Source organism: Magnolia sinica, chromosome 5 (genome assembly GCF_029962835.1).
Source record: "Magnolia sinica isolate HGM2019 chromosome 5, MsV1, whole genome shotgun sequence".
Classification (NCBI taxonomy): domain Eukaryota; kingdom Viridiplantae; phylum Streptophyta; class Magnoliopsida; order Magnoliales; family Magnoliaceae; genus Magnolia; species Magnolia sinica.
In genome coordinates this window covers 110,462,895-110,475,664 of record NC_080577.1, presented here as the reverse complement: position 1 = coordinate 110,475,664, position 12,770 = coordinate 110,462,895, and the positions used below count along the sequence as shown (strand labels likewise).

General features: G+C 42.6%; 1 protein-coding gene across 1 annotated transcript in view; it reads right to left on the bottom strand.

Annotated features, from left to right (window-relative positions):
• Nucleotides 1–3,461: 3,461 nt before the first annotated feature.
• The window catches only part of LOC131247153 (uncharacterized), a 35,996-nt gene continuing 26,687 nt past the window's right edge, over nucleotides 3,462–12,770 (bottom strand). Inside the window, exons 3-4 of the mRNA XM_058247585.1 lie at nucleotides 4,143–8,897; nucleotides 3,462–3,991 (exon numbers count right to left, since the gene is read on the bottom strand). Coding sequence (XP_058103568.1) covers nucleotides 4,159–8,897 — 4,739 coding nt within the window. The 3' untranslated portion in view covers nucleotides 3,462–3,991; nucleotides 4,143–4,158. The remainder of the gene's footprint in view (nucleotides 3,992–4,142; nucleotides 8,898–12,770) is intronic.

The following is a 12,770-nucleotide window of genomic DNA, read 5'->3' as shown; positions in this document are numbered from 1 at the left end:
ATAATAAGGAAATTAGTTAAATCTTAATATAAGGCTAGATAGGCCACTTAAAAATATCTAAATGTACATACAGCTCATTTGGTGTTTTAATCACAAAGACTTTTGGCCTACATGCATGGTTGTTATGTTTGAGTGCATATGTTTGATCAACTTGATGCCATACACATAAAATGTGGGCTCCAAATTTTTTGACTTTATTACTTTTTAAGCATTTACTAGTAACATTTGTTAATGTATACTAATTTTTATTTTTAGTAAGATTTTCCCAAGAAAACCCACAAAATTTGAAAAATCCTCAGAAATTTATAGCTTTGGATTAGGCCCCGCCCAATAAGTTACGGGCCTCGAACTCATACAGGCCCAACAGCCAGACCTTGAGGCCTACCCAGCCGGTCCATGTAGGCCCGGCCCAGCCTAATTGCCAATTCTATAAGAGAGAGAGAGAGAGAGAGAGAGAGAGAGAGCTGAATGAGTTCCATGAGGAATTGTACGTCTTTAGTATACCGCTCGGCGGACAGATAATTAACGGCCCCCGCTAGAGAATTTGGTTTTCCTCCAATCGATAATGTCTCTCTCCTAATATACTCAATGTGCTCTCTTGGCGTTCTCGTCTCCATCCTTTCTCTCAGTCGCGAAATAATAGAATCCTATTTCTTATGCACGAAATCAAAAACCCGGAATGCTATTTCTCTGCATTTCATCTCACTCCATCTCTTTCTCTCTCTTCTTACATAGGAGAAGAGATACTTAAGGAAGAAGGAAAGAACATGGAAAAGCCCAAAAGACGAACGAGAGAAGACCTGAAAAGGGACAGCCGAAGCAGAGAGGGAAATGCTAATCACACTCACTCGAGCGCACTTTGAAGTTCTACTCGCTCGCACGTGGAAATTAGGAATACGTGTGAGAAACTGGGGACTTAGATTCAAAGCTAAAGTCGGGAGATGTATCGTATTAGATGATGGACGCCGATTGCCTACTGACACGGTGCTCTGTGGGCCCACCATAATGCATGTGTTTTATCCACGCCGGCCATCCATTTTGCAAGCTCATGCTCAAACATGAGGCAGACAAAAATCTCTGGTGGACAAGACTACAGTGGTGATTGAACGCCCACCGTTGAAAAAATTCATGGGGTTACACAAGTTTTGGATAAAGCTGATATTTATGTTTTCTCTTCATCAAGATCTCTGTGATCCAATCAATGGGTTGGATGGAAAATTAAAATTAATCTGGGCCCTAGGAAGTTTTCATTGGTAACCATTCAATGAGCACTGTTTTCTTGTGGTGTGGTCCACCTGATATCTAGATCTGCATCAATTTTGGATTCATGTACTAAAATAATGATCCAACATATATGTACGGCATGGATTAAAAAAATATTCATCATTGTGGGCCTACAAAGCACCGTCGAGTAACCATATCGCTACTTACAGGGGCTGTACGCAATCCGCGTCCCATATTGGGACCACTCGTTTACACGTGGAGACGACGCATACGTGGATGATTTCGGGGCCGTTGTCCTTCGATCCTAACTTCGTAGATGGAATGGCCGAAAAAAATCCCGATCGGACGATCATCTTGTTGGGAAAAGATGTTCCTCGAATTTGGACCGTTGGTAGATTTGTACACTTGCTGTCCCCCGTTCGGCCCATATGGTGACCATCTGAGCCTGAATTTTCAGATAACGAACCTTGACGGTGAAGATTAGCGGATTACCTGCTCTGTTTTCTCATACGTGTGCCTTCTTTCACGTGCGAGGCGAGTACACTTGAGCGTTTCCTGACAGGGAGAGAGAGGATAGGAAAGGGATATCTGATTCCGACTCTGTACGGTCTCGTCCTATAAAGGGGACGCGAGTCGAATTGCCACTTACAGAGAATCGCGCGAGGATATTTTGAAGATGTGGATTTCGTCACACGTACCAAATCAAGATATTTCTAAGAGATCATGTCCATTCATTTAGGATAATCTAACGTTATTATCAAAATAAGAATGTATTAATTTATTATGAGGAAAATTGACGGTTAAAATAAAAATTTTGCAATGCAGTGCATCCAGCGTGTGACAGTAGACAGATTGATGACCGTACATTTCTGGATTCTTTTATTGGAAATTTCACACCATTACCCGCCATTTCAATGGTTCGGATCTTTAATATGTGTGCTACGTTAGCTTGTGTTGAGAGATTCACTTCTTCAACCTTTCCTCGCTTGAATCGCTCTAGTAATCTTTCTTTCAGGAATATGCATTTACGCGACCTCATCATTAGCAGTATGCGCGGGTTTCAATTATGACAAGCGGGACCCACCAATCAGTAATCCGGACCATTGGTATGTTGGTTCTAGCTATGATTGAACGGTTCACTTGATATATCTTCCGCAAAACGGTTCACTTGAGAAGCTAGTCCAAGCACGGTTGTAAAACGAACAGTGTCACAAGGCATGGAGAGTAGGCTCCTGGGGGGGCAAAAATCATCCGATTCAACATCATCATCAGCTGGATTAGGTGTTACACGTACATCGGGGCTCACCTTGATGATGTGTTGTATATCCATACTATCCATCTATTTTTCAAGCTTATTTAATGATGTGGTACAAAAATTTAACCATATCCAAATCACAGGTGGACCACACCGCGGGAAATAAGGGTGATTGAATGCTTGCCATTAAAAACTACTCAAGGCCCACTATAAGCAATTCATAATGTTTATTTATCATCCAACTTGTTTACAGGTCAATTAGACCTTGATGAAGGAAAAATACAAAGATGAGCATGATATATAACTTTTTTGGCCTAATTTTGTTTTTTAATTGTCATTTACCATTTTCTTGATTGGTTTACAAGAAATTTGTATCAGCAAAAGTTTTGGATTACATACTAAAATGAGCTGAAGAAATGGATGGGCGGTGTGGATATACAACACATTCATCAAGGTGGCCCCACATAGTAAGGGTAACATGCACCTACTAAGGTGGTACCTGGGTAACAACATGAATAATGTGAAGTAAAAAATATCAACTTGATCCAAAACTTATGTGCGTATAAGAAGTTTCTAACGATGGGCATTCAATCTCCATTGTTTTCTGTTGTGTGGCCTAGCTAGCTAACTAAACTAAAACTTATTATAAATAGTAAAAATGAAATTAAAACAAAATTTCAACCATTGATCTTATGGTATTTCACAAATTCGGCGTAGAAAACCCAACAAAGAGGGGTTGGGTGGCTAAAGTAGCTCGACTTACCTCAAAATCATATACGGGACGTTTGATAGCTCATTTCGGTTTGTGAAATACGTCTGTTTTAAATTTTGATGGTCCGGATTACTTCTATTGTCAACCGGGCCTTTTCTGATCCATCTTAGCCATCAAACTATCCGCGACCCCCTAAACATCACAAAGGATGCCGAGCAGTACATGTGGCAGAGGAGGAGATTCGTAACCACTTGAAAATCAACATACTTTAATGATAATTTGACATTGAAGTAATATAAAAATATCATCATATTACAATTTTACCATCGAAAAATTAAACGCAAGAACCATAGTCAATTGGGCGGCTGCTACTTACGCTGTGACCTTGGACTAGCAATGTGGGTGGTACCTTGATTGTAAAGCTTAGTTCTATGAATGCATTATATGTCTAGACCATCCATTTATTTTGTCAGCTCATTTTATGAGCTAACCCCAAAAATGAAACAAATACAAATTTTAGGTGGACCACACCACAGTGGTGAATGAATAGACATTTATAATCAGGCCCAAGCTCATCCAGGGAGACTCAAAAGTGTGTCAAACCCCGCCTAAGTAATTACCAACCCAAAAGCCCAGGAACCACTGCCCATCAGCAATAATAGAAATTACAATGGTCCAGCACAAACTTGCACTTATGGACCCCTTCATCCCAATGGTCCACTGCTATAAGTGGGCCCCACATGGACTTGCACCTTAACAAGGTAGGAAGAATTTGTACCGGAATACTACTCATCTTTGTCCTGGCCAAACAGAAGAAATTCCAACAGCAAGCAACTAACTTCCACTAACATAAAAACTAACTCCCAAAAGCTTCAAAATCCAAACAAGAAACAAAACAGAGAAACACAAATTTCAAATGATCAAAATCAAAAACAGAGTTTCAGTATGAACCATGATTCATAAGTCTCTATGCAGATAAGAATTCTGACTTGAGGAACTCCTCATCCTCCATGAAAACCTGCAGATTCTTAGTCTTCAGCAAGAAGTCGACCGCCGCCTCCTTGAATTCCAACAAGCACCCAATCTTGATAAGCTTGCGGAGGCCTGCAATTCGATCAGGCTCCTCCCATAACAGCCCTTCAGCTATCACTTCAGAGAAATACGTCGCGAATTCCATGCGGGATTTGTTACCGGACGATTTATCTGTCTTCTGAATGAACAGCTTTGAATCCTCTCTGTCCCAACGAATCATTCGTGCAGCTTTTGTTTTGATGATCTTTCCTGAAGACAGTGTCAGATTGTAGCTTACTGTAATGGGTTCGTCCGAAACAAACAGTTTGACGCCGAGAAGGTTTTTCACTGTATGATGCCTCGCCTCCAAGGGCATCTCAAATGAAGGATTCGAGAGAAACCCGAGTGCAATTCGGAACAAACCGTTCTGGAGCATCTGATATTTCGGATCTAACTTCTCAAATTTGATATTGTTTGAAGCTGAAGATTCATCCTTTCGAACGGATCCAGAAATGGTTTGGACACCGATGCTGCTGTAGATCTTATTGAACATATAGCGAGACAGATAAGGCAAGCTCTGTTGTGGATACCAGACAAATATTGGTTCTTGAGAAGCCTTCTCGAAAAGATCTTTCAATTGCAGGTCGTCAGGGATGAAAACATCTCGCTTGTCAACTAGTCGGAATCCTTCGGAAGCCATCTTCACGGGCACCTTCGAGATACTGCTCAAGAGAAGCTTCTCCACCTTTGAATTCCAATGCTTCGCCACAAATTCCCAGAAAGAATAGCACTCCTCATACACCATTTTGTGGTCAGTTTTTTCCCAATCACTCCACAGACTGCAGTAATCTTCGATAGTTGGATTTGAGCTTACTCCGAGCGTCATGGAGAAGAAGCCAAGTATATCTTTTTTGTAATACTTGTCCAAAACCTTCAACTGTGAGCCGAAGAGATTATCCTTGTCATGAATGACACAGCCTTTCGGATCCACCCATTCGCCCTTAGCGCTTCCGTTCGGTATCCAAATCCAGCTAGCTTCCTTATTGTCTGGGACCCAGTTGAATCTGCTCAAATACTCATAGACTCTAGTTATGACTGTAGATTGAGAATGGCAACTGAGGTGGCCTGCGAGCAATGGGCAACAACTTTCAGCATCCACAGTCACTCCAATCGCATTGAGCTCTTTTCGATATGATGCAATTTCAGTCCCATAAAAAGCTTCATCAATGAATGGCCCATCTTCGCGTTCTAGAGAACCCCAATTCGAATCGAACAGCATACATTTGCTCAGCGATTGATAACCCATATGCGTCTTCAGCCACTCCTTCTTGATCTGTCGCATGAATTCCTCTGGTAAGGCATTGCTCTGCTTCTGTAAGTATTGAATGCATTTCAGCTGTGACAGCATGCTTGCTGAAGTTACTCTGCTCGGGTTTTGAATACTAAGATAGGCAGCTACAAACCTCGACCCGTCTTCGAATTTGACTACAGCGCCAAAATCCTCCAACTCATTTCTGTATCCATGGATGTCTTTTCCATAGCATGCCTTGCTGTCATCGATGAAAGGGAGGTTCGTGATCGGACAGATAGATTCCCATTCTGAATCAAACAGTATCGTTTCCTTTGGAGATCGGAAGCCAAGGGAACGGGTCTGCAGCCATTTTTCTTTGAGTATGCAGTTGAATAGCTCTTCAGGGAATCTACATTTTGCTTCCTTTAGGTGTCGGTAACATGCTAGCAATGCAAGCACATTTTCTTTTTTAACAGAAGACGTCTTAGCAAGCTTTTTGAAACGAAGAGTGACTGCCTTAGACACTTCTTGTAGCGTTACAAATACCCCAACTGCTTTCAACTCATCCTTGTATGAGTGGATCCCGCTCCCATAGAATTGTTCATCAATCAATGGCATTCCATTGACAACCTTCATAAGGCATCCCCATTCGGGATCAAACAAGAAAGAGTTGGCTGGTGACTGGTAACCGAGATTGGTCTTTACCCATCTCTGATTTTTAAGCTTCTTTGTGATCTGTTTGGACAATCCCGAATTTCGAATGCACTCCAATATCAAAAGAACGCTATCCGCTGACAGAGAAGTTAAAGAGACAGGCAATTTGAAGTGGTTGACCACAATGTTGATGCGGCAATTCACATCAAAGCCAACTACAACACCAAGCAGCTGAAGCTCTGCTTTATACAAGAGTATGTCCTCGCCATAGTATTCTTTGTCGATGAAGGGTGGATTGCTGATCTCCAACACGGCTTTCCACTCAGGCCCATATAAAATGGACCCTACTGGAGATCTGTTGCCATGAGTGGTCCTTAGCCAACTCCTGCATTTGACACTCTTGATGAATTCCTCCATTAACAGGTACTTCTCCTGCATGAATTTTATCAACTGCAACATCGATAGCATGTTCAGTCTATTTAGCCTCATGGAATTGGCAAGCTTCATGAGCCGGTTGCTGATGAACTGGCATGCTGCCCCATACTCGAACATCACCCCCATTGTTTTCAGCTCTTCCTTGTAGAAACTGATCCTGTAGTCGTAGAATTCCTGGTCGATCAAGGGGATATCTACCATCATGGACCCCATCTGAAGTAGGCTTCCCCAGTCAGAGCTTGAGAGGAATGTCTCCGAGGGAGGCTTGTAACCGACAGATGTCTTCAGCCATCTCCCTTTCTTGATGCATCGCAAGAACCTGCCAGGAATCTGCACCCCCTTAGATCTCAAATTCTGAATCCATTCCAAGAGAAGAAACGTATTTTCCTTCGTCAATGAAGATGACAGAGTTGGAAAGGCAGCATTAGGAGGAAATAGACTGGGTACATCAGAAGCTTCAATGTAAACCTCCATGAACTTCATCAGCTGTTTCTTGGATGAATGCAAACCCACGAAATAGCCCTCCTGGAGATAATCTTCACTCAGTTCGACATAGTTCTCTCCTCTCCATGGGTTCGAACCCAACAATCCTGCCCACTTGCTGCCATTGGCAGGGACGAGGACCCGTCTCCATTGTGTAGTCACCTGACCGTAGTTATCTACAAGCGGCATTTTATGGCACAGCTTAGAGACTTTACGATCTGACAAGTATTTCTCTGAGAGGGAGTGATATAAGAAGTGGGTGAAAGCTATGACAAGCTTTCTATCATTCTTCACTGCATTGGCAAGAAGATCACCGTATTCAAATAAAGTCAGAAATCCCACTCCAGCGTACTGACAAAGCCATTCCCCTATTGTTTCCCTCTTTGGAGACAATCTGCAAGCCTTCTGCGTGCCTTCCGGGAAGAAGAAGCGGTCTGTGGCACATCGGAATTCATGGTTCCAATTGATAAGCCACAAAACATGATTGGCATTGGATGAAAAGCATATCGTGTTACCATTCATATTGGTTGCATTGTTGATGCTTGACAAGGATTGATTGCAGTTCCGATCAATGTATTTCAAAAGGGGTATGTTCTTGATATCAGTCTTCCCAAAAATCTTCCAATTGTCCGCGAAAAAGGATAGCAGCTCCATATAAAGATCTTCGGAAACACCCAGTACTAAATTCGAGCTCTGGATGCATTTCGCATAACATTCATTGTCGATGGGCCCCACACCCAAGAAACCCAGGACATCGTCGAATTTGGCATCATCAAATGATGAATTTAGAATGTAGGTCCCATGGGATATAAGATTCTGGAAGCTCACACCTTGCTCCTTTGCCTTGATCAAGATATCCCAAAATTCAGGCATTAGCCGGCCCACATCACTGGGCTTGCAGAATAGCTTTTGCTCTGCGAACGACTCGCATAGTATGATATTCTCCGCGACAACCTTCACTCTTATTGCCTCTCGCACGATGTTCAGCTCCTTGAATGAAGAGGTTTTTACAGGCAAGAACTTGAACATTGGAGGGAGGGAGGATGTGGGTGCACTGCCTGTTTCTTTCACAAGAGAGACGAAAGCATTGATGAAAGCAGAGGACACGCAATCGAGAATGCCTTTGTTCCACACATTATCCAAGAGTATGGTTTCTCTTGATGATGCTAGAATGAAATCCGCCTGAATTATGAATGGAAAGCTCGTGATCATCTCTGTTGGCAGAAATGCATAAATTCCAGGTGTTCCCATTCCTCGATCAAGACGTTCCCCAAAGGGAAAAGCTAGTGTGATCACCCATTCCTCAACTTCCTTTCTCTTTTCTATTTGGTTTTCCAATTTAACTGGGAATCTTTGCTTCCACATATGGTAAATGCATTGGTTCTCTTCCCCTTTGCAGTGCTCTTCAGCTGATAGATGGAGAGTGTAGGACTCTGCATCGATGTTCTTCATCCTCTTGAAGTTGATTTCACTCGAAATAGAGATGGCACTAACTGTATTGAGCCGAGCATCGTCATTTTCTTCCCTGACACTAAGTTGCTTGATTTTCGAAAGAAACAACAGGACCTCAGGGTGCATGCTCGATAGTTGTTGCTTCACAGCTGTTACCTTTTCAGACTTCAATGGCAGGACTATAATCGTCGTCGGAAGGATTTTATCGGTGCCATAAATTTTTTGTATGTCAGAGAGAGTTGGGTTCTCGTCCACCCACTCAGGGACAATGTATCCGAGATTGCAGTCTGGATGTGCCTCTTCATTAAACCTTATCTGATACCCACTGCTGAAAATATAAGGCTGGCTCGTAATGAGGAATACGCTCTTGAATCCGATACCTGCCAATCACCCAAAATGTTAATTTTGATCATACTATAAGAAATTTGAACGAAAAAAAAAAGAAGGCAGATAATGGTAAGGAAATTTATTTGAGATAATTTTGGAATGATGAAAGAACCATATTTTTTCAAGAGATGAATAAAAAACATTTTACGGTTTTGAATGTGGAAATCATAACAAGGATCATGTCCAAGAACTGTGTATTATGAACATGTTTTCAAGGGAGGAGGAATTCTTCGTCAGTAAAAACACTCCACACCGTCCCGAGCCTAGTTAGAGGAGGGTTGATGCCAGGTGTTTTGCAAATAAATCATGACAATTCTTGTTTCAGATATTGAGATTGGTGTGTGACAAAGAAACAGGATTGCAGCAGCTGAGTCCAAATAACTCGTATAAGGCTATGATAATGGTTATGATAACGATGTTTTAAAGAGATGAAGAGAAGGTTTTGTGGTTTTGAAAGTGGATACAATGGTAAATGAAACCCTGTTCTTGTGGAGATTGAAATACATACAAAAATTTTCAGCAAATGCAATAAAGATTCTACTTGATTCACACTGGCTAATGGTATGGATTGTGTTGAATATGCAACTGTCTTACTCTCTTTGTTTGAATTCAATAATGAGTCATGATAAGGTGCTGCTTGTGATTTCATCCATTGGGTAGCTTCTTAGGTGATTTTTTGTGTTAGGCATTATATAGGTATTTTTTGTGCTTGTCGCCTGTGTTTTGTTTGTAAGACCCGTGTCCTAATCCGTACTATTCCGTTGGCTTCCGCGGTCCTTCCGGTCAAATTCCGGCAACCTTCGCACCGTATCCGGCATTTGCGCATGATCCTAAGCCAGGTTCCGCGCACCGACGTCGGCTCGATCCGAAAGTTGTATCATAGCGATCGCGTCGTCGCCGCGGTTCCAACGCCGTGACTTGCACACCGAACCGATACCCAGGCAAGAAGATGTCGATCTGTGTTTATTCCGAAAAAACACCGCGCATTACGGATTTCAAGGGAATCTCTACTATTAGTCCCATCAATCAATCATAAATGCAAGCCTTACCTCAAGTACATCAACCCATTCCCTCCTTTTTCAAAAGTCTACCCTCTTTCCACCTCACCACTCCTCTTTTTTTCATTTTCAACAACAACCATGCACCTTTTACAATTTTTCAACCCAACCCATCACTCCATCACCTCACCTCACCCATCCATATCTTCTCTCTCTCCCTCATTTCTCCAAAAAGAAAATCTCTCCCAAGCAACTCAACCCCCACACGTCCAAGCTTTCTCTCCCTCCCAAGTGTGGTCCACCTTCCCATCTTCCATCTCAACCATCAAAAGTCCATCAACCTCCATCAAAGTTGAAGCTAAGGAGCATTGGAGTCTTAGGAACCAAGAAGAAGGAAGATAAGGTGGGTGATTTGCCATTATTTTAAATTTTAGGGCCCACTTGTTGGTGGGACCCATTTGGATGTATGTGATTTAATCAAGAGGGCCCATAGTGGCGGGGTTCCTCTATCTCACCGTATATCCCTCTCTATCTCTCTCTCTCTCTTCCTTTGTAATGGTGTGGATCCCACCAATATGTGTTATATCTATCCGTCCATCTACATCAGACGGTGTAGCCCATCCTATTGTAGGTGATGATCCACACCATCCATTGTTTGGATGGGCCCAATGCATCTTTTTATATGTATATATATATATATATATATGTTATATTTTATATAATATATGTATATAATATATATTTATATATATATATAATATAAGATATATATTATATGTATATGTATATATATTGGTAGGCCACGTCCACGTGGGACCCACCACAATGTTGTGAATATGTAAGTCGTCCAGCGTCCCTGGACGCTGGACGTTGCAAATAGTGAAGTAACTGGCATGTGTGTGTATTTTATTAAAAAAAAAAAAGAGAGAGAGAAAGAAGTGGTGGGCCTCTCATGCAAGCCCCACCTTGATGTATAAGTCAAATCCAAGCCGTCCATTTTGTTCCCCATCTCATTTTAGGCGTTGAGCCGAAAAATGAAGTTGATCCCTTTCCTTGGCGGGCCATACCATAGGAAACAGTATTCCTACCTTCAATTTACTCCCTGATGCTCCTGTATATCAAAAATAGCCCAATATTGGACTCTATGGGCTTGTATCAAGCCACGGGGACCCATGGCTGGAGTGGATGTTGCTGATGTGGGCCCTACCATAGAGAATCCGTAGAAAAACGGTTTTCTTAAAAAAAAAAAAACAAAGGCAAGGGATGCAGCAGCGCTGACGCTGCTGCTGCCATCAGCGCTGGCCGCTGACGGACGGACGTGCTGGGGCTCACGGCCCCAGCTGTGGGCCCCACCTTGATGCCTTTCGACCATCAACACCGTGCATTTGATAGGTCCCCTCAGTCCACACGTCCACCCCAAAAATCAGCCTTATACGAAACTCAGGTGGGCCATACCATGTGAAATCGTGAGAAGACATGCTGAAATATATAAAATCAGTTGGTGGGGCCTACCTGAAATTTGGATGTGACCAAAACTTGGTCTGGATGTTCAGCCAAGTGGGACACGCATAATGGACGGGCTGGATCAGTGGACCACATCACAGTGGGCCCCCAAACCGTGACCCTATGAATGGTTTAGATGGCAAAAAAAAATAAAAAAATAAAAATAAAAATAAAAAATTCCAGCGTAACCCTATCAACCGTCCGATGTAAGTGAACATTATGGTGGACCCTGGTCCACTTGGCTTCGTGAACAGATAGGAGGTAAATAAACATTACAATGGGCTTACCCCCCAGTCCACGTGACCCTTTGACAGGTTGGATGGCAACAAACAGCATTGTAGGCCCTACCCTCCTATCCAGGCCCACGTGACCTTATGAAGAGATTGGATGATAAATAAATATTATAGTGGGCCCTACCCTGGTCCACATGACCATATGAACAGTTGGTTGGAAAATAAACATTATGTTGGCCCCTAGATGGCTTGGAAAATAAACACTACTGTGGGCCCCGGTCTGAATGACCTTATCAATGGGTTGGATGGGAAATAAACATTATGGTAGGCCCCGCATGGGACCCACTTATGTATGTATTATAAACCATACCCTCCATTAGAGTGGGCTCCATCATGATGCATATGTTTCATCAAACTGTCCAACTATTTTAGAGATGATTTAAGGCCCATTGCCGAGGCCTACCTTGATTTGTATAGGGCCCATATTATGAGGCCCATTGTGAAGCATATAAGAATCGTGTGTTTAAGCCCAGCTTGATGTATTGTGGCCTGCCCACTAAGGCCCACTTGAGATATATGAGCCATGGTTTGAGGCACATTTGGTGTATTTGGGCCTTGGGTCGAGGCTCCACAAGATTTATATAAAGTCCATTACAATGTGATTCTATCATGGTTCATGCCTTGGGAACAATGTTGGTTTGACGTCCACATTGCAAGTACAATGTTGGTTAAATGTCCGCATTGTCGCTCTCCCTAAGGCCCATTAATAGGTCCATACCTGTAGTATATAGGCCGTTTAGGCCCATCTTCATTTTGATCAGAGCCCATCACCACATAATATGCAGATCCATGATTCATGATCATACGCATCATATGTATGCCTGATGTGAGGAGTGACCGATCATAGCATATGCCTTCGGGCGGACTGTTTATGGGCTCCCTGATAGGCGAAGTTGCCCCATATGAGTGCATGGTACACGCAGGACTGTTGCATGACTGATAGTGTGATTCATGCACTTGCATTTGTGTGATTGTAGTTACTGTATGCCCTAGCCACATCAGGGTCACAGCCTCCACAGACACATCGTGGATGGCAGGATTGGATACCGAAAATGTTTGGTTCTAGCATACG